This window comes from Sinohyriopsis cumingii, chromosome 2 (assembly GCF_028554795.1).
Source record: "Sinohyriopsis cumingii isolate HCF-2022 chromosome 2, ASM2855479v2, whole genome shotgun sequence".
In the NCBI taxonomy this organism is placed as follows: domain Eukaryota; kingdom Metazoa; phylum Mollusca; class Bivalvia; order Unionida; family Unionidae; genus Sinohyriopsis; species Sinohyriopsis cumingii.
This window is the reverse complement of record NC_142962.1, coordinates 168,105,364-168,132,972: the sequence shown is the minus strand read 5'-3', so window position 1 is coordinate 168,132,972 and position 27,609 is coordinate 168,105,364. Positions and strand designations below refer to the sequence as shown.

General features: G+C 33.9%; 1 protein-coding gene across 2 annotated transcripts in view; it reads right to left on the bottom strand.

Moving 5' to 3' along the window:
- Positions 1-27,609, bottom strand: part of LOC149806267 (multidrug resistance-associated protein 1-like) — a 225,855-nt gene that overhangs the window by 70,711 nt on the left and 127,535 nt on the right. For both annotated transcript variants that reach the window (XM_089951214.1, XM_089951215.1), the window contains exons 20-21: positions 16,793-17,069; positions 7,102-7,315 (exon numbers count right to left, since the gene is read on the bottom strand). In XM_089951214.1, the coding sequence (XP_089807340.1) occupies positions 7,102-7,315; positions 16,793-17,069 (491 nt within the window). The remainder of the gene's footprint in view (positions 1-7,101; positions 7,316-16,792; positions 17,070-27,609) is intronic.

Genomic DNA, 27,609 nt, shown 5'->3' with positions numbered 1-27,609 from the left:
AGTATTAATGATCCATCAACCAGATCTGAACCAAGTAATCATCATGAATGATACATCAACCAGATCTGGCCCAAGTAATTCTTATTAGTGATTCATCAACCAGATCTGGCCCAAGTAATTCCTATCATCAACCAGATCTGACCCAAGTAATCCTCACGAATGATATATCAACCAGATCTGACCCAAATAATTCTTATTAATGATTTATCAACAAGATCTGGCCCAAGTAATTCTTATTACTGATTCATCAACCATATCTGACCCAAGTCATTCTTATTAGTGATTCATCAACCAGATCTGGCCCAAGTAATTCTCATTAATCATCCATCAACCAGATCTACCCAAGTAATCCTCACGAATGATACATCAACCAGATCTGGCCCAAGTAATTCTTATTAATGATTCATCAACCAGATCTGGCCCAAGTAATTCTTATTAGTGATTCATCAACCAGATCTGACCCAAGTAATCCTCATGAATGATACATCAACCAGATCTGGCCCAAGTAATTCTTATTAATGATTCATCAACCAGATCTGGCCCAAGTCATTCTTATTAGTGATTCATCAACCAGATCTGACCCAAGTAATCCTCACGAATGATACATCAACCAGATCTGACCCAAATAATTCTTATTAATGATTTATCAACAAGATCTGGCCCAAGTAATTCTTATTATTGATTCATCAACCATATCTGACCCAAGTCATTCTTATTAGTGATTCATCAACCAGATCTGGCCCAAGTAATTCTCATTAATCATCCATCAACCAGATCTGACCCAAGTAATCCTCATGAATGATACATCAACCAGATCTGGCCCAAGTAATTCTTATTAATGATTCATCAACCAGATCTGGCCCAAGTAATTCTTATTAGTGATTCATCAACCAGATCTGACCCAAGTAATCCTCATGAATGATACATTAACCAGATCTGGCCCAAGTAATTCTTATTAATGATTCATCAACCAGATCTGGCCCAAGTCATTCTTATTAGTGATTCATCAACCAGATCTGGCCCAAGTAATTCTTATTAATCATCCATCAACCAGATATGACCCAAGTAATCCTCACGAATGATACATCAACCAGATCTGGCCCAATTAATTCTTATTAGTGGTTCATCAACCAGATCTGACCCAAGTAATTCTTATTAATGATCCATCAACCAGATCTGACCCATGTAATTCTTATTAATGATCCATCAACCAGATCTGACCCAAGTAATTCTTATTGGTGATTCATCAACATGAGTTGAAATTTGTAGCTTACTGACATCTTTTTTCACAGAATCAATCTTCAAACCCAAAGTCTACAATAACTATACAGAGGATTCCACAGTCCTCAATAATGAAAGATGGTTTTTACTTCTCATATGTGAGGAAATGGCAAACCTGGTAATTTCCCAAAATTTATCAACTTATACCATGCAGCGGCATTAACTTGTTCTTTATCAACTCTCCATTCTGTGAGTGTTTGGAATCTCTGATCCATTTGTGATTGAACATGCATTTCCCCATCAGTGATGCAGATGATGAAATTGGCATTCACCAACCATTTATGCTGATTGGTTTACAGCTATTGTGACACCTTTGCTTTGGGAAGGAAAATCATATTACAGTCTGGCCATAAGACATGAGATAATACCAAAGGTATCTAAATAAAAACAATGAATGATCATTTGAAGGATCAGAATGACTGATAATTATGTTTCCCTTAAAATAATTATAGGGGTAAAAATGAAACACTAGTAATACATCAAATATTAGCAAAATTCAAGGCCTTTATAAAGGCTAAAAATGTAAACTGAATGACCTTACAGGGACTTTTCTCAATTTCAAGGGTATTCCAAGGCCTGAGCAAACCATGTTAATTGTAAACCAGCTTTATGTGTTAATAGCAGCATTTAAGAACACTGAAAAATTGAATTAATGACAGAAGAGAAGTAAACTTGGTTCCATGCAAACGTATGCAAAAGAATGTCAGCATCTCTGATCTTTACATCATGCTTAGTGTTAGCAATGATTAACTTGGATAATAATCCTGACAACTGCAGTATGGAATGGATTAAGGTCTTACAGATAAATGTACAGATAAATATATGTGTATAAAAAAAAATCAATAAATATTTTATGGCTTTTAAAAATAGCCAAATCAAGCTAAACACCCACCAATATGCATTTTTTAAAAATAAAATCACAAAATTTGATACCCATGAATTTAAAGTGACTGACAGTATCTTCTGATTGGCATGGTATAGCAAGACTTTACATTGTGTATATATGTGAAGCACTAATAGAGTAACAAGTTTCAATATGTATTGTAATAGATCTATTATATATAAATACAAAGTAAAAGCCAGGGATCAATTATTTACCATTTTCGGATTTCTGAAAAAATGAATGATAAAAAAATATGAAGTTTTCCAAACTGATAACTTGTACTAACTATTCGATCTCTATGGATTTTACCATATGCTCCTTTACTTCCTAATCTAACTGAATTCATTAAAAAACAAAAGTCCTACACACTGTTTAGTGTGTACTAAGAAAACCAATAATAAATCCAACTTAAAATTAAGTTAATTTACTACAAATGCACCTAATCTTAATTCCAACAAAAATTTCAGTTCAGAACAAAGGCAAAGTTTGTTACTGAAGATGCAACATGATATTCTGTACATTTATGCTCATATATGAGAGACTCTCATGGTTTAGTAATACATGTATTCACTTCGGAAATGCCAAATCAAGCAATAACTTTGAAAGAAACAATCTTCTGCCATACTATAAGGCAGTAAGACAGTCTAGAGATGGTCAATTCATTAATAAGACAGTAAGACAGTCTACAGATGGCCAATTCATTAATAAAACAGTAAGACAGTCTACAGATGGTCAATTCATTAATAAGACAGTAAGACAGTCTACAGATGGTCAACTCAATACAAAGACAGTAAGACGGTCTAAAGAATGTCAACTCATTACAAAGACAGTAAGACAGTCTACAGATGGTCAATTCATTAATAAGACAGTAAGACAGTCTACAGGTGGTCAAATCATTAACAAGACAGTAAGACAGTCTACAGATGGTCAATTCATTAATAAGACAGTAAGACAGTCTACAGATGGTCAACTCATTACAAAGACAGTAAGACAGTCTAAAGAATGTCAATTCATTAATAAGACAATAAGACAGTCTAGAGATGGTCAATTCATTAATAAGACAGTAAGACAGTCTAGAGATGGTCAATTCATTAATAAGACAGTAAGACAGTCTACAGCTGGTCAATTCATTAATACGACAATAAGAGTCAAGAGATGGTCAACTCATTACTAAGACAGTAAGACAGTCTACAGCTGGTCAAATCATTAATAAGACAGAAAGACAGTCTACAGATGGTCAATTCATTAATAAGACAGTAAGACAGTCTAGAGATGGTCAATTCATTAATACGACAATAAGACAGTCTAGAGATGGTCAAATCATTACTAAGACAGTAAGACAGTCTACAGATGGTCAATTCATTAATAAGACAATAAGACAGCCTACAGATGGTTAATTCATTAAAAAGACAGAAAGACAGTCTACATATGGTCAATTCATTAATAAAACAGTAAGACAGTCTAGAGATGATCAATTCATTAATAGACAGAAAGACAGTCTAGAGATCGTCAATTCATTAATAAGACAATAAGACAGTTTAGAGATGGTCAATTCATTAATAAGACAGTAAGACAGTCTACAGATGGCCAATTCATTAATAAGACAGTAAAACAGTCTACACATGGTCAATTCATTAATAAGACAGTAAGATGGTCTACAGATGGTCAATTCATTAGTGTTGTGATGTTAAAAATGCTATAATTAATGACTGGATGAATCATACATTTGGAAATATTCAAGTTCATTTTAAATGAATATTTTTTTTCAAATTTAAGGAATGGTTTAAAACTAAAATGAATCCTTTGCTTTGCATAGAAAGTAAATAATTATCTGAACTTTGCTCGAAACTTAGATATCCAGCATAAATATACCATATGTAATGAAACAGATATCCAGCATAAATATACTGTATGCAAGGAAACATAGATATCCAGCATAAATATACTGTATGCAAGGAAACATAGCTATCCAGCATAAACATACTGTATGCAAGGAAACATAGATATCCATTATAAATATACTGAATGCAAGGAAACTTAGATATCCAGCATAAATATACTGCATGCAAGGAAACTTAGATATCCAGCATAAATATACTGTATGCAAGGAAATATAGATATCCAGCATAAATATACTGTACTGCATGCAAGGAAACTATCCAGCATAAATATACTGCATGCATGGAAACTTAGATATCCATCTTAAATATACTGCATGCATGGAAATAAGTCATAGAAAACAGCAAATATCCAAGCAAAGCTTGGATAGATATGGTGAATAGATGCAAGAATATTTGCATTTGAAGGATAATGCTTAAGGAAATTCAAACTATTCACAACAAATTTATTTTTGCATTGAAATTTGTTATTTTAACCTTCTTCACTCCTGAGTGATGTGGATGTTCTTTATACTGATTTGAGACTTAGCAACACGAGAGTCCAAAATATCTTGATACAGTGTGACCCCACTATAGCGGGTATAACATGGTATAACACAAGACTCCAAAATATCTTGATACAGTGTGACCCCACTATAGCGGATATAACATGGTATAACAGGAGACTCCAAAATATCTTGATACAGTGTGACCCACTATAGCGGATATAACATGGTATAACAGGAGAGTCCAAAATATCTTGATACAGTGTGACCCCACTATAGTGGATATAACATGGTATAACACGAGAGTCCAAAATATCTTGATACAGTGTGACCCCACTATAGCGGGTATAACATGGTATAACACAAGACTCCAAAATATCTTGATACAGTGTGACCCCACTATAGCGGATATAACATGGTATAACAGGAGAGTCCAAAATATCTTGATACAGTGTGACCCCACTATAGCGGATATAACATGGTATAACAGGAGACTTCAAAATATCTTGATACAGTGTGACCCCACTATAGCGGATATAACATGGTATAACAGGAGACTCCAAAATATCTTGATATCTCTCAACTTGACATAATCCTTATAAAAAATTTCACGTAGGAGCTACGGCTATCATCATGCCTGCCATTTGACATACTCAAATCAACATATGATAACTGTTGCCCTTCCTGCTTTTTCCCCCAAGAATCAGAATATCCCGTTTTACTTATTTGTACTATTAAAATATTTTAAGAGGTTTATTGTCCACTTTGTCCAACTGTTGCTCGTTGGATGCCATTTGTAAAAACAAAAGCTGGATCATGAAGAGATTTTGCAGCACAAAATATGTGCAGTTTAAAACATCTGAGGTATCCTGGTAAAGTTAGTCTGGTTTTCTGACTAATTCCAGGTAAAGTCAGTCTGGTTTCCTGACTAATTCCACTGAATTGAACATGAAAGCCAGATCCAAATCAAACATGGACAAGACAGTATCCAGATTTTACCATAAACAATCATATTTCTCTAATTTGTGCTTTTATTCTATATTTTAAGTGTCATTTAAGTTTTTAACAACTGTGCACTATATTAAAAGAAAATACACATGATACAGAAAAGGCATGGACTGTTATCTCAATTCTAATATATCTATAGTGCGGAAATTATATGTATTGGCACACAAAAACTGCATGCATAGACACTGTTATCTCAATTCTAATATATCTATAGTGTTGAAATTATACTTAATGGCACTCAAAAACTGCATGCATAGACACGGTTATCTCGATCCCAATATTTTTATACTGTCAAAATTCTAATATTGGTATCGAAGAAGACCATGTAGAAATAACAATATTTAGTATCAAACAGAACTACAAGTATGAATTTACTGCAGCAATATAAGGAATTTTGTTTAAATGTTCATAGGTGTGTTAATATATTAAGTAAATAATCAAATAAAAAGGCAGGGTTCTCTGAAAGTGCAAAGGTCTCATAAACTTAACTCAGAGAGCCCTTGGAAAGCATGAGAAAACACTATACATTAAGGTCCAGGAAGAATAAATGATGTATCCATTTGTCCAATTCCAGAATGTTAAACATTTTTGGCTAAAATAATAACAATAAACATTACTTGTCCTCAGGAATTGTAAATATCTTTCTTTTCTCTTCATATCTTCTGCCACTTTCAATCAACTGGTTTCTTGTTATGTACATTGGTTTTCACACTGAGAAACTTTAGTCTATGTACCTCTCTAATATACTGGTGCTGAAGCTCTTTTCTCCCCACCTGTGTCCACATAGAGAACTCTTGTTCAAAATGTTGTCCTCCCCCACCCCAATTTGATGTTCCAAATTATTGTTAGTATAATTCAGAAATTTGTTTACAACAAATTCATAATAATTCAGCAAAATAAAAAATGGATGGCATCTCTTTAAGGAATCCAAAACTCTGAGAAATGGCCTTCATTTGCAACAAACTTGGTTTGTAATAATTCTGTGCTCACAAGAGAAAGTACATGGTCTCTTTGTACACTCACACATACACACAAGTATATATATATATATATATATATATATATATATATATATATATATATATATATATATATATATATATATATGTGTGTGTATATATATATATATATATATGTGTGTATATATATATATATATATATATATATATATATATATATATATATATATATATATATATATATATGTATATATACATACATACACACACACACAATCCTGAATCAGATGCCTATGACAAACAGATCTTTCTTATCATATGCTATTCAGAGCTAAGGATTCACTGACTCATATGTCACCTTGTACCCACTAAAGATAAAAAGTTTTGGTCTTAAAATGAATAATGATACTTTTAACAGAGGGCAAAAATATTTGCATATGAAAAAGTAAAATTTCCTGTATCACTGTCTCTCTAGCAAGGTGGTATAATAATAATAATAAACACAATCACTTAATTCTTGTTTAAGAAATAAACTGGGCAAAAAATAAAAAAGTTGACACAGAGATGGTGAGTTAGGGCAGTCTTACCCTGAGCAATTCCTAACGCTCCATATACTCCTAGCCTCATGTTTCTCTTGCCTTCATCCACTGTGCCATTGATGACTTCGTCGTCGCTCCACTCACTCAGCCAGATGTTGGAGTAGATGCTGGCGCCATTGTACAGGATGAACATTAGGACTGAGAAGATGCTGACTACTACCCCCAGAGACTTCAGGTATGACAAAAACACTGACAGCTTCACCTAAAAATTAAACCAACAGCATCACGTTAGAGACTTCAGGTATGATAAAAACACTGACAGCTTCACCTAAAAATTAAACCAACAGCATCACGTTAGAGACTTCAGGTACAGCAAAATCACTGACAGCTTCACCTAAAAATTAAACCAACAGCATCACGTTAGAGACTTCAAGTACGACAAAAACACTGACAGTTTCACCTAAAAATTAAACCAACAGCATCACATTAGAGACTTCAGGTACGGCAAAAACACTGACAGCTTCACCTAAAAATTAAACCAACAGCATCACGTTATAGACTTCTGGTATGACAAAAACAATGACAGCTTCACCTAAAAATAAAACAAACTGCATCACATTAGAGTCTTCAGGTACAACAAAAACAGTGACAGCATCACCTAAAAATAAAACCAACTGCTTCACTTTAGAGAGGGCAGTAGGGTATTTCAAGTGAAAAAGTAATCCAATAATTGCCACATAAAGGAAAATTTTAACAGTTTAATTTTTATGACTTTCAGAATCTTGACAAATAAAAACAAAGACTGTATCTAATATCACTAATATGTAAGACATAAGAAACAGAATTAGCTAAAGTTTTGATGGTGCAGCAATGTTAACATGCACATTATTCATCAATTTATGCATTTTTGGCACAAAAAGATGGCCATAAAGATAAGATTAATTCAATATAATCCATTTTGTCTAATGGAAAACCATCAACACTTGAAATTCAATAAAATCTATTTTGTCTAATGGAAAACCATCAACATTTGAAATTCAATAAAATCTACTTTGTCTGATGAAACATCATGGGCATTGAAAATCAGTAAAGTCCACTTCATCTAATGATACACCCTGTGCATTTGAAAATCAGTATAATCCATTTCATCTAATGATACACGATGTTCATTTGAAATGCAAAAGCCAAGTTGTAACATATTCTGGAGGTTTACAGAGCAATTATGTGAATAAAAAGGCAAGAGTGGGTAAGAGTGGGCAAGAGTGGGTAAGAGTAGGCAAGAGTGGGTAAGAGTAGGGAAGAGTGGGTAAGAGTAGGGAAGAGCAGGCAAAGGCAAGAGTAGGTCATATTTTAAAATATTAGTTTCTTCTGTGATTAAAGGAAGTAGCAACAATCAGTCATATAATAATTTTATATTCATATCAATCTAAAATGGCGTAGTAACAAAGTCAAATGGATATAAAATAAAATTTATCTTATGCTGACTACTGATAATGACAATACGCTGTATATATCCATGTAAATGACAATATGCTGTATACATCCATGTAACAGCAATACGTTGTATACATCCATGTAACAACAATACGTTGTATACATGCATGTAATGACAATACACTGTATATATCCATGTAAATGACAGTATGCTGTATACATCCATGTAACGACAATACGCTGTATACATCCATGTAATGACAGTATGCAGTATACATCCATGTAACGACAATACATTGTATACATCCATGTAATGACAATACGTTGTATACATGCATGCAACGACAATACGTTGTATACATCCATGTAAACGACAATATGCTGTATACATCCATGTAACGACAATACGCTGTATACATTCATGTAACGACAATACGCTGTATACATCCATGTAACGACAATATGCTGTATACATCCATGTAACGACAATATGCTGTATACATCCATGAAATGACAATATGCTGTATACATCCATGAAATGACAATACGCTGTATATATCCATGTAACGACAATATGCTGTATACATCCATGTAAAGACAATATGCTGTATACATCCATGTAAAGACAATATGCTGTATACATCCATGTAAAGACAATATGCTGTATACATCCATGTAACGACAATATGCTGTATACATCCATGTAAAGACAATACGCTGTATACATCCATGTAACAACAATATGCTGTATACATCCATGAAATGACAATACGCTGTATACATCCATGTAACGACAATATGCTGTATACATCCATGTAACGACAATATACTGTATACATCCATGTAACGACAATATGCTGTATACATCCATGTAACGACAATATGCTGTATACATCTATGTAACGACAATATGCTGTATCCATCCATGTAAAGACAATATGCTGTATACATCCATGTAAATGACAATATGCTGTATACATCCATGAAATGACAATACGCTATATACATCCATGAAACGACAATATGCTGTATACATCCATGTAACAACAATATGCTGTATACATCCATGTAAAAACAATATGCTGTATACATCCATGTAACGACAATACACTGTATACATCCATGTAACGACAATATGATGTATACATCCATGTAATGACAATACACTGTATACATCCATGTAACGACAATATGCTGTATACATCCATGTAACGACAATATGCTGTATACATCCATGAAATGACAATATGCTGTATACATCCATGAAATGACAATACGTTGTATACATCCATGTAACGACAATATGCTGTATACATCCATGTAAAGACAATATGCTGTATACATCCATGTAAAGACAATATGCTGTATACATCCATGTAACGACAATATGCTGTATACATCCATGTAAAGACAATATGCTGTATACATCCATGTAACAACAATATGCTGTATACATCCATGAAATGACAATACGCTGTATACATCCATGTAACGACAATATGCTGTATACATCCATGTAACGACAATATACTGTATACATCCATGTAACGACAATATGCTGTATACATCCATGTAACAACAATATGCTGTATACATCCATGTAACGACAATATGCTGTATACATCCATGTAAAGACAATATGCTGTATACATCCATGTAACGACAATATGCTGTATACATCCATGTAATGACAATACACTGTATACATCCATGTAAAGACAATACGCTGTATACATCCATGTAAAGACAATATGCTGTATACATTCATGTAACGACAATATGCTGTATACATCCATGTAACGACAATATGCTGTATACATCCATGTAACGACAATATGTTGTATACATCCATGTAAAGACAATATGCTGTATACATCCATGTAATGACAATACACTGTATACATCCATGTAATGACAATACACTGTATACATCCATGTAAAGACAATATGCTGTATACATCCATGTAAAGACAATATGCTGTATACATCCATGTAATGACAATACACTGTATACATCCATGTAATGACAATACACTGTATAGATCCATGTAAAGACAATACGCTGTATACATCCATGTAAAGACAATATGCTGTATACATCCATGTAAAGACAATATGCTGTATACATCCATGTAACGACAATATGCTGTATACATCCATGTAAAGACAATATGCTGTATACATCCATATAAAGACAATATGCTGTATACATCCATGTAACGACAATATGCTGTATACATCCATGTAACGACAATACGCTATATACATCCATGTAACGACAATACGCTGTATACATCCATGTAACGACAATACGCTGTATACATCCATGTATAGACAATATGCTGTATACATCCATGTAAAGACAATATGCTGTATACATCCATGTAACGACAATATACTGTATACATCCATGTAACGACAATATACTGTATACATCCATGTAACGACAATATACTGTATACATCCATGTAACGACAATATGCTGTATACATCCATGTAACGACAATATGCTGTATACATCCATGTAACGACAATATGCTGTATACATCCATGTAATGACAATATGCTGTATACATCCATGTAACGACAATTTGCTGTATACATCCATGTAACGACAATATGCTGTATACATCCATGTAACGACAATATGCTGTATACATCCATGTAACGACAATATGCTGTATACATCCATGTAAAGACAATATGCTGTATACATCCATGTAAAGACAATATGCTGTATACATTCATGTAACGACAATATGCTGTATACATCCATGTAACGACAATATGCTGTATACATCCATGTAACGACAATATGCTGTATACATCCATGTAACGACAATACGCTGTATACATCCATGTAAAGACAATATGCTGTATACATCCATGTAACGACAATATACTGTATACATCCATGTAACGACAATATGCTGTATACATCCATGTAATGACAATACGCTGTATACATCCATGTAAAGACAATATGCTGCATACATCCATGTAACGACAATATGCTGTATACATCCATGTAAAGACAATACGCTGTATACATCCATGTAACGACAACATGCTGTATACATCCATGTAATGACAATACGCTGTATACATCCATGTAAAGACAATATGCTGTATACATCCATGTAATGACAATACGCTGTATACATCCATGTAAAGACAATATGCTGTATACATCCATGTAAAGACAATACACTGTATACATCCATGTAAAGACAATATGCTGTATACATCCATGTAACGACAATATACTGTATACATCCATGTAACGACAATATACTGTATACATCCATGTAACGACAATATGCTGTATACATCCATGTAAAGACAATATGCTGTATACACCCATGTAACGACAATACATTGTATACATCCATGTAATGACAATACACTGTATACATCCATGTAATGACAATACGCTGTATACATCCATGTAAAGACAATATGCTGTATACATCCATGTAACGACAATACGCTGTATACATCCATGTAATGACAATACACTGTATACATCCATGTAAAGACAATATGCTGTATACATCCATGTAAAGACAATATGCTTTATACATCCATGTAACGACAATACGTTGTATACATCCATATAAATGACAATACGCTGTATACATCCATGTAACAAAACTAAACACATTACACTTATGTTACCATAGTATAGGACTGATTATTCAGCTATTGTTTTGAGTGTGGCTTTTTCAAAGTGTCCAAGGGGAAAAGGATATTGGAAATTTAATGCTCAAATGTTGAGAGGTAATAATTATACCGACTTGGTCAAAAAGTGTATGGCTGACACTGTAAGTGAATAATAGATAGGGGAAATAAAGACGACTCTCCTAATGTTTATATTTTCTGTAATGATCAAATGTTCTTTAAAATTTTACAAATAAAAATACGATCCAAAAGTATGGATTATTCTATTAGGAAAACAAAAGAGAAATGGGATAAATTAAAGAAAATTGAACAGGAAATATGAGAAATTCACATGGGGTTGTTGGATTACATAGATGGGGAAGCTCTGGAAAATTTAGAAAAAAGAAAGCAATACTAGAGGAATCCAGAACAAGATACACAGGAGGTGTTATATTAAGATACAAAGCCTGATGGTATGAGCTGGGTGGAAAAAAGTACAAAATACTTTTTAAATCTTTGAAAAAAGAAATTATGCCAATAAGACAATAAAGGAAATAATTTTCGATGATGGGACAAATATATCAGACCAAACAGATATCTCAGAAGCCCAAAAACAATTCCACTTGGAATTATACAAAAGTAGAGTTGCCCAGCTTGATGTTAATGGTATTCAATAAACTCAAAATATATTTTTAAATCACAATACTAAACTTAGTCAAGAGGAAAGAGAATCATATGAGGGTCTACCTTACTGAATGAATACAGTCTCTAAAACGAATGGAAAATGGGATGGCTCAGATGGATTAGAGTTCTATAAATTCTTTTTGATGTCTCTTGGGGGATTTCTACGTAGATCAATAAATTATGGATATACTATAGGAACACTTTGTGATTTTCAGATTCAAGGAGTCATCACATGCCTACCAAAAAAGAAGACAAAGACAGAAGATATTTAAAATATGGGAGACCTATATCACTCCTAAATACTGACCATAAGATCGCTTCAGGAGCTATTGCAGCTAGGATTAAAAAAGTTCTTCCATCAATAATCGGTGATACTCAGAAAGGATTTATGAAAGGTAGATTCATTGGAGAAAATATCAGGCTATTATATGATATTACGGATCAACTAGAGAATAAAAATAGATACAGCTTATTGTTGTTAATAGACTTTCAAAAAGCCTCAGACTGAATTTATTAACTGGAAAATGTCAAAAATGCTTTACAATCTTTTAACTTTGGTGATTCTGTTTGTAAGTGATTTAAGCTGTTTTGTAATAACCTGAAAGGTTGTGTTATAAATAATGGAAATATGTCATCATTTTTTAGTCTTGAAAGAGGATGTTGTCAAGGAGATCCCCTTGCACCATATTTGTTAGAGGGATCCTCTTGTGCCATATTTATTATCGATATTGAGATTTTAGCTATAAATTTAAAGTAAATGAGGATGTACAGGGTCTTTCTTTAATTTCAGTGACTCTAAATATTCTTCTCGATGGACCTCAACATTCTCTTAAAGTAACGATGAACCTCAACATTCTCTTAAAATAAAGATGGACCTCAACATTCTCTTAAAGTAATGATGAACAGCTTCTTCTCAATGGACCTCAACATTCTCTTAAAGTAACGATGGACCTCAACATTCTCTTAAAGTAACGATGGACCTCAACATTCTCTTAAAGTAATGATGGACCTCAATATTCTCTTAAAGTAACGATGAACAGCTTCTTTTCAATGGACCTCAACATTCTCTTAAAGTAACGATGGACCTCAACATTCTCTTAAAGTAATGATGGACCTCAACATTCTCTTAAAGTAACGATGGACCTCAACATTCTCTTAAAGTAACGATGGACCTCAACATTCTCTTAAAGTAACTATGAATGTCAACATTCTCTTAAAGTAACCATGAACCTCAACATTCTCTTAAAGTAACAATGGACCTCAACATTCTCTTAAAGTAACGATGGACCTCAACATTCTCTTAAAGTAATGATGGACCTCAACATTCTCTTAAAGTAACGATGGACCTCAACATTCTCTTAAAGTAACGATGAACTTCAACATTCTCTTCAAGTAACGATGGACCTCAACATTCTCTTAAGGTAATGATCGACCTCAACATTCTCTTGAAGTAACGATGGACCTCAACATTCTTTTAAAGTAATGATGGACCTCAACATTCTCTTAAAGTAACGATGGACCTCAACATTCTCTTAAAGTAACAATGAACGTCTTGCAGAACTTTTTTTTTTTATCTGGACTTAAATGTAACATATAAAAAACATAATGTTATTTGGAGTGAAAACAAAAAATTTTCCAATGAAAGAATATATGTCCCAATATGGAACTAAACTGGTCTTCTTCCAACTTTATACTTCTTGGCATCAATTTTTCTCTGGACTTAAACAAATGGTGGAAAATAACTATAGGAAGAAACTAATAAAGTCAAAAAGAATTCTGGCATGCTGGAGTCAAAGACATCTTTATTTATGAGGCAAAGTAACTGTTGTAAAAACTCTTGCCGTGCCCATATTCATACATCTTTTTTCAGCACTTCTAAGTCCATCAGCACAAATTGAAACAGAACTAAATTGTACCTTATTTAAGTTGTTATGGTGTGGAAAAGTAGAGAGGATTAAATGTGATATACTAGTAGCCCTTGAAATAAGGGAGGATTAAATATGAAACACATTTATTCATTCATTATGTATATTAAGATAAGATGGGTTAAAAGATTACCGGAAAACGAGGATGGAGTGTGGCAGAATGTAGTCAATACAACTATATTCAGAAGTATGAAGGATATTTGGAATTCAGGGAGAAGAAAATTAGAATAAATTTGTAAGCTCATTAAAAATAGTTTTTGGAAAAATGTAATTTTGGCAATATTGAATTGGAAAGAGGATTCACAAAATCCAAAGGAGTATTTATCCCAGAGTTTTTAAAAGTTTGTTCCACCTAAAAGTTCCATCAATACAAATCCTGGAAAGATGCTGGCACTGTAATGTTTCATTATTTAGTTGATGATCACGGTAATTTAGTACCTTTTGAAATGCGGATGTGACAACTTTTTTTAAATACTTTTCATTAATATCCAAAATTCCAAAATCTTGGAAAGATGCAATCAAAACCAGTTGGCTCATAAAAAGTTTGATAATCAGGATGATAAAATACTGAACTTGCAAAAACAAAACTCACTGATGTTTGTTTACAAATTTTTTACAAAGGAAAAGAGGCAACACACTGCTAGGCAAGAAACAATTACTAAATAAAAATATAAGTAGTGAGGAGTGATCTAAGATTAATAGCCAGGCAAAACATTGAACCAAGGATACAAAGTTGATCTCTTTCATTTTAAATTAATTCACAGAATAATTGTCACTAATAACTTTTGGATAAGAATTAACACATTAGAGGCACTTGCTGTAAGAGTGAGAATGAAAGTGTTGAACAACTATTCAATGACTGCAATATTACTTCAAAGTTTTGGCACTATTTTACTAACTTTCTGCACCTTGTTGCCCAAATATTGTCCATTTGTCCAAAAACGAATAAATTTTAGGAAGTGAGCAATTGGACATTTTGTGTAATCTCTTGCTTATTCTGGTTAAATATTATATTTATACTTGCAGATTCAACATGCAAATTCCTTATACAGTATTTATGTTTTTAAGCAAATAGTTGAAAGTGCATAAAAACTGTGAAAAATATGCTCCTAAGTAAAACAAAAGACAGGACCAATTTCTTCAAAAATGGGCCTCAACCATGAACTAATAACTTGTGCAATGTGGAAAACATGAACTAGTACTGTAATACTGCAAAGTCCATGTCACCGATACACTGTATACTTGTCTCAGTCTGTCTAATTTGTGTCAAAGGAGATTGTGTGTAATATGCATGTGTGCATGCATGTGTCATTTCTTTTCTGAGCATTATTTAAAGTCCATAGATTAACTGAAAACTAGAAATGTTTTGATTGTAAGGTGACCTTGGGATGGTGTTCCTTGACCCAGTGGTCAACCTATTACAGAAATAAAAACTATTTTAAAAAAAAGAAAGAAATAAACACCTGACCTAATCATGTAACAAAACTAAACACCTGACCTAAATGACAGTACACTGTATACATCCATGTGACAAAACTTAAACACCTGGCCGAAATGACAGTAAATTGTATACATCCATTAAACAAAACTCAAAACACCTGGCCTAAATGTCAGTACACTGTATACATCCGTTAAACAAAACTTAAACACCTGGCCTAAATGACAATATGCTGTATATATCCATTAACAAACCTTAAACACCTGGCCTAAATGATGCCAATATGCCAGTCTGGATAATCATACAATTTCTTGCATGGAAACCATTAATAAATTAATAGCTCAGATCCTGTAGACTGATGCACTTTAAAAATTACAAAGGATCTCTGTCTACTGCAATCTTTAGTCCAGTAAGCTGCCAAAGTACACATTATGGTATAAAGCTAGTTACATGTATTATAAATCTGGTTATTCTTTTTTCTCCTACTCTGGCTCTCTTAAAAAGTGCCAGCGTTAAGGCAGACTGTTGCACATTGCTTGATACTTAACTATAATTCCTTAGCAGAAAAAAAAAAAAGATTAAAAGAAAAATGTATTACCCTTCCTGTTTCCATGCCTTCAGCTTTAATCAACCTCTCCTTTTCTGGTTCTTTGGTCTTGTTTGGCAGAGCTGTGGCCTTCCCTGTTGAGAAAGTGTCGTTTTCTGCCAGTGGAGACTTGGGAGGAGTAGAGTTCCGCTCAGGCATGTGGGATCCAGTTTGGTGGTGGAGACTGTGACATGAAGTGGCAAGAGGTGTGCCAGGGACAGATTTATTTTCACTTGTTTTGGAGGCCTCGGAGAAGGTCCTTATCCTCTCTGACAACATGGATACTTGCCTAGAATGAGAATACAGACATTAGATCTCTACAGTCATTCTGACAACATGGATACTTGCCTAGAATGTGAATACAGACATTAAATCTCTACAGTCATTCTGACAACATGGATACTTGCCTAGAATGAGAATACAGACATTAAATCTCTAGTCTTTCTAACAACATGGATACTTGCCTAGAATGAGATTACAGACATTAAATCTCAAGCCATTCAGAGATAATCCACAAATCTTCAGATTAAAGATTATAGAACAATTACACTTTGATACTAAAATGAACACTGCTCTCATTTTAGCATACATGGACAACTTGCAAGTATGCTTAAAATGTGGCGCTAAGTGTTGAGTCCATCTATTTCTCACAGAAAATGTCAAAGACAGCTTCTATTTGCTTAACAATAAAAAATAGCACATGATTATAATTGTTGATAGAAAAGTTCAATACATCATTGTAAATGGCAGTCAGTACATATCAAGTTTTGGAATTGCTGTCATGAAATTCGCAAATCTAATTGAGAAATCATACACAAGCTCTGCCTTGAATAAAACAATATTTTCAATTAACAATACAATGAAATATTGGTAAATGAAAATGCCTAACTGGTGGCAACACTCTCTGAGAGATAAATCAATAAAAAAAATACTGTTAATTGAAATTTATTTTTATTTTTATCTTTTAATTGGGTTTGAATATAAATGCGGTGTTGATGTTGATACCTGCAAGAACTTAATTAAAACTTAATCAGAGCATAAATTGGCTTTATATTGACACCTGATGATGCAAGCTAATTAACAGAATTGTTGTCTCTAGCTGATTACAGTATATGAAAGTTTCTGATACCACTGTAACACCCTGCATTATTTCTGATACCACTGTAACACCCTGCATTATTTCTGATACCACTGTAACACCCTGCATTATTTCTGATACCACTGTAACACCATGCATTACTTCTGATACCACTGTAACACCCTGCATTATTTCTGATACCAGTGAAACACCCTGTATTATTTCTGATACCACTGTAACACCCTGCATTATTTCTGATACCACTGTAACACCCTGCATTATTTCTGATACCAGTGAAACACCCTGTATTATTTCTGATACCACTGTAACACCATGCATAATTTCTGACACCACTATAACACTCTGCATTATTTCTGATACCAATGTAACACCTTGCATTATTTCTGATACCAGTGAAACACCCTGCATTATTTCTGACACCACTGTAACACCCTGCATTATTTCTTGTCAAAATAACTCATGACAACACAACTATTTTTGCCCTTGGTTAAACTGTGGTATGTTTTTCAAATTTTCCAGATACATTCAAAAATAACTTGCAAGTTCCCAAAAACTGTATATATTTATGATTTTTCTCTACATTTCTTTGATCTTGGTGCAGTGTTCTAGGAATGTGAACCATGCTGCCTGTGCTTATTAGTAAAAATAAAATGGAGTTTGTATTTTGTCATTTCTATGCACTATTCATGATCAAGCAGTGACATTTAAAATTGCTATCTTAATGAATTAACTTGTACAGCCATACAGACATCGTTTTGTCCATGGACAATGAGGTTTTAGTTCATTTGTGTTCATTCTCACACCCCCTCTTATGCTGCAGTCAATATTTATGGACCCCATTACTCACAAGTTATCAAGAGTGAGATGAATGAAATATGGCTCCAGTAAACATAACAAAGACGTATCTTTTACATGACCCACAAAATACCCTGACAAATTTCATACAAACATCTAGCACAGTTGATGCCATGACACCAAACACTGTTGCCATACAAGATTGGTATCTATGTACTGCTATAACTTAGACATACTGCATAAAAACATCTCTCCTATTACAATGTTAACTATAACATGAGTTTTAGAAGGTCTAAGGCATGATGGGTAAAGACAACAGCATCTCTATGTTTGTCCATATGTAGTCTATCCTTATAAGAAAATTATAAACCAATCAAAAAATGTCACCATTAGGGAACATGTCACTAACTCCATTAATACAATCCGAAAAATATGTGATTGTGTTACAGATATCTGTATCATCTATTAAATTTATAATATAGTTTTATTGAAGTCATTTGGGTTTATGACATTTAAATTTAAAACTAATTCAGTTGCTGGTTGGTACTATAGTAAAGTACATGTACAAAACATGTAGAATTCTATTCATAAGTCAAGGCTGATTGCCAAGGTCATGTCAACAACTATTTCAGTTAAGTAAGGAACACTTTAATTTGAATGGAGGTCACGAAAACATCACATGAAACTAGGAGTGCATTTGTCATGTAGAGGTATCATGCGAACAATAGTTGTTCATTGGCTCAATAATTTGAGAAGGCCAGAACATGACTGTAAAGTAAATGGACAATTTAAGGATTTAAAAGTCTAAGAATCTTTTTCGGGATACAAGTTTTGTTGATTTTGTGCACACATAGAGACTACATAAGAGAATTAAAGAACATCAGAATTCTTCATTTACATTCAGCTATTGTCTGAGTTGTGAAAAAAAATTGTGATTTACTTATAGTTAGTTTATTGTAATATTAGAGTGGAAACATTTATTCTAAAACAGTCTATACCTATCGGGTGATGTGAATTTATTCAAGGACTTGAATATTTAAAAAATTCTGTTGGATTATGTAAAACCCTCAAGGACTTCATAGAATTTACCATGAAGTAAAGTCATTGGATTCCGAACTGTGATTCTTCAGTGGTGCTAGTATGAACCTTCATTCAGAATACCTTTCAATAAATTCTGGATTAACATCAAACTGATAGTACAATTTAGGATATTCTAGAATTCACACACTGTAAGTTATTTTTAATTCTTCCACTTTGTTTGACTTTATATTTAAAGGAAATAAATTTATATTTTAGAAAATTAAATGCTTGTTCGGTTAGACCATGTCTTGTTACTTAGTTTAAGCCACAATACGTAACAATTGTCAAAGCCATCTTTTTGGCAGCAAAACTGTCATATATTAATAGCCTTAATATTTCATAGCTGTTCTTATAAATGTGCTGTTTCATCCTTAAAATGTCTGAAATGAATTATAAAAGTGGACTGATGCAAGCATAAGTTGATCATTCAATAATGACAGACTGGTGTTGAAAAACATTACTGAAGATGGCTAAATTTAGCATGTTTTATTTAGGGCACCAAAGTTTGATCAATGTCAATCAAGTGTTTGTCTTTCCTCAATCTCAGCTGTACGTACTTAGTGAATGTCCAGGCTCAGTTGGATTGGTGGGCATTGATTTATTAGTTGGCAAAAATCAAGCACTAGGAATTAATCTACTTGCAGTGCATGAAGGAAAATGTCCCAGGTCTGACAGGATGTCAACGATGATAATGGAAAATGTCCCAGGTCTGACAGGATGTCAACTATGATAATGGAAAATGTCCCAGGTCTGACAGGATGTCAACGATGATAATGGAATGTTCCAGGATTGAAAGGATACTAACTGTGATAATGGAAAATGTCCCAGGTCTGACAGGATGTCAACAATGATAACGTAATGTTCCAGGACTGAAAGGATACTAACTGTGATAATGGAAAATGTCCCAGGTCTGACAGGATGTCAACGATGATAATGGAATGTTCCAGGATTGAAAGGATACTAACTGTGATAATGGAAAATGTCCCAGGTCTGACAGGATGTCAACTATGATAATGGAATGTTCCAGGATTGAAAGGATACTAACTGTGATAATGGAAAATGTCCCAGGTCTGACAGGATGTCAACTATGATAATGGAATGTTCCAGGAATGAAAGGATACTAACTATGATAATGGAAAATGTCCCAGGTCTGACAGGATGTCAACAATGATAATGGAATGTTCCAGGAATGAAAGGATACTAACTGTGATAATGGAAAATATTCCAGGTCTGACATGATGTCAACTATGATAATGGAATGTTCCAGGAATGAAAGGATACTAACTGTGATAATGGAAAATATTCCAGGTCTGACAGGATGTCAACTTTGATAATGGAATGTTCCAGGAATGAAAGGATACTAACTGTGATAATGGAAATTGTCCCAGGTCTGACATGATGTCAACATTGATAATAGAATGTTCCAGGAATGAAAGGATACTAACTATGATAATGGAAAATGTCCCAGGTCTGACAGGATGTCAACAATGATAATGGAATGTTCCAGGAATGAAAGGATACTAACTGTGATAATGGAAAATATTCCAGGTCTGGAAGAATGTCAACTTTGATAATGGAATGTTCCAGGAATGAAAGGATACTAACTGTGATAATGGAAAATGTCCCAGGTCTGACAGGATGTCAACTATGATAATGTAATGTTCCAGGATTGAAAGGATACTAACTGTGATAATGGAAAATATTCCAGGTGTTGAAGAATGTCAACTTTGATAATGGAATGTTCCAGGAATGAAAGGATACTAACTGTGATAATGAAAAATGTCCCAGGTCTGACAGGATGTCAACAATGATAATGGAATGTTCCAGGAATGAAAGGATACTAACTGTGATAATAGAAAACGTCCCAGGTCTGATAGGATGTCAACTATGATAATGGAATGTTCCAGGAATGAAAGGATACTAACTGTGATAATGGAAAATATTCCAGGTCTGGAAGAATGTCAACTATGATAAACATAAAGTGTGGACTATGTATGTTGCATCCTGTGAAGATGGAGGAGACAGGTACTGACTCCTTTCCTAACTGATAAATGGATAAGTAAGGAAAAATCTAGTGTAACATTATGGCAAAACTTTCAAGTAAAACATTTTGTTGCAAAAGTTTAGATTTTCATTAAAAAAATATTCAAGAAAAAAATTGGATGCTAAGCACATTTTTGAAAACCATCAACTATGGCTACTGGAAAGATGTATTTTTCTGACAATTATGGTAATTTAACTAAGTAAATAATTTATGAATAAGCAATAAAGTAATATATATATATATATATATATATATATATATATATATATATATATATATATATATATATATATATATATATATATATATATATATATATATATATATATATTTATATATGTCTCCATTTTAAGCCTGTATTAATTTTGTTAATTTATCCTGTACATTGTGTTCTATGTACAGTAATAAATGTTAGACTGGATGTTTGACCCATACTTGGTTAATGTGGACGTGGACAGTATTGGATCCTATTGGTCCTGGGAGAGCCAGACAGAAATTAAAATTTCAAGCCCTCTCAAAGTTTGTTTGCACCCATGCAGCACAATGAAACACAGGTGATGGTAAAAAGTACAGCCTAAGTGGAAAAACACATAAACTTGAAAATTTCTGCCAGGAGACAAATTTCCAATGCTGAATGGGGAAACCACTGATGGACAGTACCATGAAAACAAGACATTTCTTATTCAACAGAACTGACAGACAATCTGGCCTGTAACAGCTTAAACTCTCCTTGATACATCAAAACCAAATAGGAAATTGTTTCTTCAAACAGAAGCAACCAGATTTCATAATGTTTTTCAACTGAGCTGCCTTCCATCAACATGGATGAAGTTTCACTCATCTGCAGTTGGTTGTAACAGATACATCAAAAACATTATTTCACACATTTCCCTTTGCACCACCATGCTTCCCTTTGCACCACCATGCTTTGGTAACAAACTTTTGCTTGTGCTGTATTAGCACTTCTCAGTGATGTTTTATTGCATACACAGTATTGTCAGAATGCCCATACACAGTATTGTCAGAATGCCCATACACAGTATTGTCAGAATGCCCATACACAGTATTGTCAGAATGCCCATACACAGTATTGTCAGAATGCCCATACACAGTATTGTCAGAATGCCCATACACAGTATTGTCAGAATGCCCATACACAGTATTGTCAGAAACCCCATACACAGTATTGTCAGAATGCCCATACACAGTATTGTCAGAATGCCCATACACAGTATTGTCAGAATGCCCATACAGACAACATATGACCAGAATGCCAACAGACAACATATGACCAGAATGCCCATACAGACAAAACATGACCAGAAGCCCACATACAGTGAATATTTGATCAGACAGATTGTCCATACAAACAGCATATGACCAGACTGTCCATACAGTAACGTAAGACCAGAATGCCCATACAGTGAAGATATGATCAGACTATCCATATAGACAGCATATAACCAGAATGCCAACAGACAGCATATGACCAGAATGCCCATACAGACAACATATGACTAGAATGCCAATAAACATATGACCAGAATGCCCATACAGACAACATATGACCAGAATGCCAACAGACAACATATGATCAGAATGCCAACAGACAACATATGACCAGAATGCCCATACAGACAACATATGACTAGAATGCCAACACAGACAACATATGACTAGAATGCCAACACAGAAAACATATGACCAGAATGCCAGCACAGACAACATATGACCTGAATGCCCATAGAGTGAACATATGACCACAATGCCCATACAGTGAATATATGACTAGAATGCCCATAGAGTGAACATATGACCAGAATGCTCATAGAGTGAACATATGACCAGAATGTCCATAGAGTGAACATATGACCAGAACGCCCATAAAGTGAATATATGACTAGAATGCCCATAGAGTGAATATATGACTAGAATGCCCATAGAGTGAACATATGACCAGAATGCCCATAGAGTGAACATATGACCAGAATGTCCATAGAGTGAACATATGACCAGAATGCCCATACAGTGAATATATGACTAGAATGCCCACAGAGTGAACATATGACCAGAATGCCCATACAATGAACATATGGCCAGAATACCCATACGGTGAACATGACCAGAATGCCAACAGACATGTGACCAGAATGCCCATACAGACAAGATATGACCAGAATGCCCATACAGACAAGATATGACCAGAATGCCAACAGACAGGTGACCAGAATGTCCATACAGACAAGATATGACTAGAATGTCAACACAGACAACATATGACTAGAATGCCAACACAGACAACATATGATCAGAATGCCAGCACAGACAACATATGACCAGAATGCCCATAGAGTGAACATATGACCAGAATGCCCATACATTGAACATATGACCAGAACGCCCATACAGTGAACATAGGACCAGAATGCCAACAGACAGTGAACATATGACTAGAAAGCTAACACAGACAACATATGACTAGAATGCCAACACAGACAACATATGACCAGAATGCCAGCACAGACAACATATGACCAGAATGCCAGTGAAGACAACATATGACCAGAATGTCCATAGAGTGAACATATGACCAGAATGCCCATAGAGTGAACATATGACCAAAATGCCCATAGAGTGAACATATGACCAGAATGCCCATACAGTGAACATGACTAGAATGCCCATAGAGTGAACATATGACCAGAATGCCCAAACAGTGAACATATGACCAAAATGCCCATAGAGTGAACATATGACCAGAATGCCCATAGAGTGAACATATGACTAGAATGCCCATAGAGTGAACATGTGACCAAAATGCCCATACAGTCATATGACCAGAATGCCCATACATACAAGATATGACCAGAATGCCCATATAGTCATATGACCAGAATGCCCATACATACAAGATGTAACCAGAATGCCCATACATACAAGATATGACCTGAATGCCCATACAGTCATATGACCAGAATGCCCATACATACAAGATGTAACCAGAATGCCCATACATACAAGATATGACCTGAATGCCCATACATACAAGATATGACCTGAATGCCCATACAGACATGTGACCAGAATGCCCATACATACAAGATGTAACCAGAATGTCCATACATACAAGATATGACCAGAATGCCCATACATACAAGATATGACCTGAATGCCCATACATACAAGATATAACCAGAATGCCCATACATACAAGATAGACCTGAATGCCCATACAGTCATATGACCAGAATGCCCATACATACAAGATGTAACCAGAATGCCCATACATATAAGATGTAACCAGAATGCCCATACATACAAGATATGACCTGAATGCCCATACATACATGTGACCAGAATGTCCATACATACAAGATGTAACCAGAATGCCCATACATACAAGATGTAACCAGAATGCCCATACATACAAGACATGACCAGAATGCCCATACATACAAGATGTAACCAGAATGCCCATACATACAAGATATGACCAGAATGCCCATACATACAAGATATGACCTGAATGCCCATACATACAAGATGTAACCAGAATGCCCATACATACAAGATGTAACCAGAATGCCCATACATACAAGATGTAACCAGAATGCCGATACATACATGACCAGAATGCCCATACATACAAGACATGACCAGAATGCCTATACATACAAGATGTAACCAGAATGCCCATACATACAAGATGTAACCAGAATGCCCATACATACAAGATATGACCAGAATGCTCATACATACAAGATGTAACCAGAATGCCCATACATACAAGACATGACCAGAATGCCCATACATACAAGATGTAACCAGAATGCCCATACATACAAGATATGACCAGAATGTCCATATATACAAGATGTAACCAGAATGCCCATACATACAAGATATGACCAGAATGCCCATACATACAAGATATGACCTGAATGCCCATACATACAAGATGTAACCAGAATGCCCATACATACATGACCAGAATGCCCATACATACAAGATATGACCAGACTGCCCATACATACAAGATGTAACCAGAATGCCCATACATACAAGATATGACCTAAATGCCCATACATACAAGATATAACCAGAATGCCCATACATACAAGATATGACCAGAATGCCCATACATACAAGATATGACCAGAATGCCCATACATACAAGATGTAACCAGAATGCCCATACATGCAAGATATGACCAGAATGCCCATACATACAAGATATGACCAGAATGCCCATACATACAAGATATGACCTGAATGCCCATACAGTCATATGACCAGAATGCCCATACAGACATGTGACCAGAATGCCCATACCGACATGTGACCAGAATGCCTATTCAAACATATGACCAGCAAAAAAGTGTTAAGTTTTAAGATTTAGAAAGTATATATGGTACTGTGTCTTGAAACTGATTTTATTTTTGTGTAGCTATAGTACATATAAATTGTCTTAAGTGTTTCATTCAAACTTGCATATAAACAGTGATACTTCAAGTAATACATGCATAAATAAATGTTAAGGAAACAATCAGAATAAATGTGAAAAATGTAAACAAAAACAATTTCTACATTAAAATGCGATGAATGTTTTTCACTGCTTCTTCTTTGCCTTCTTTTTTAACCTTTCAGATTCTAAAAACTTGCATGTCCAAACAAAACAAACTGGACACATCTGTTTGAAGAAAATATACTAAACTTAAAGAATGTTTCTAATCTTTAACAGGCAAAACATGTCTGTATGTAAGTGAATGAAATATAATGCAAGTTTAAACTCTGAACTATCTTCTTTAAAAAAACCTAACTACCTACATAGCAGAGATGGGGATAGAAGAAAAATAAACATCAAAATTCTTTAATGACAAAAATTTGATGTAGCAAAATGTTTGAATACCAACATACATCAATGTTTTTATTCTTCAGACAGCAGCAACCAGAATGGATCATTAACACAAAGATGAAGCAGTGAATAAACAGTGAAGATGGATCCCAATATCATCACCAAACACTTAAAACTAAGAACTGCAAGAAAGTTCAAAACATATCAAAGAAACAAAAAATAAATATACTTTTATTTAGAATTTGCATAAAAAGTGTATTAGTGATAATAAACTGCGTGATGATCATTGTATCAAAGATAACATTAAATAAACCACATTATTACACATTGTCAGAAATAAGGCCTGTATTAGATCCCTCTTCCTGCCTGCATGTTAAAGTGAGGAAACAATAATAAATTTGTAACATACATTAATATATATTAGACTCATGAAGCACTTATGAATCATTATTTATACTAATGAATCATTATTTATACTTGTGAATCATTATTTATACTTATGTATCATTATTTATACTTGTGTATCATTATTTATACTTATGAATCATTATTTATACTTGTGTATCATTATTTATACTTATGAATCATTACTTATACTTATGAATCATTATTTATACTTATGCATCATTATTTATACTTGTGTATCATTATTTATACTTATGAATCATTATTTATACTTGTGTATCATTATTTATACTTATGAATCATTATTTATACTTGTGTATCATTATTTATACTTATGAATCATTACTTATACTTATGAATCATTATTTATACTTATGTATCATTATTTATACTTATGTATCATTATGTATACTTGTGTATCATTATACTTGTGTATCATTATTTATACTTATGAATCATTATTTATACTTATGTATCATTATTTATACCTGTGTATCATTATTTATACTTATGAATCATTATTTATACTTATGAATCATTATTTATACTTG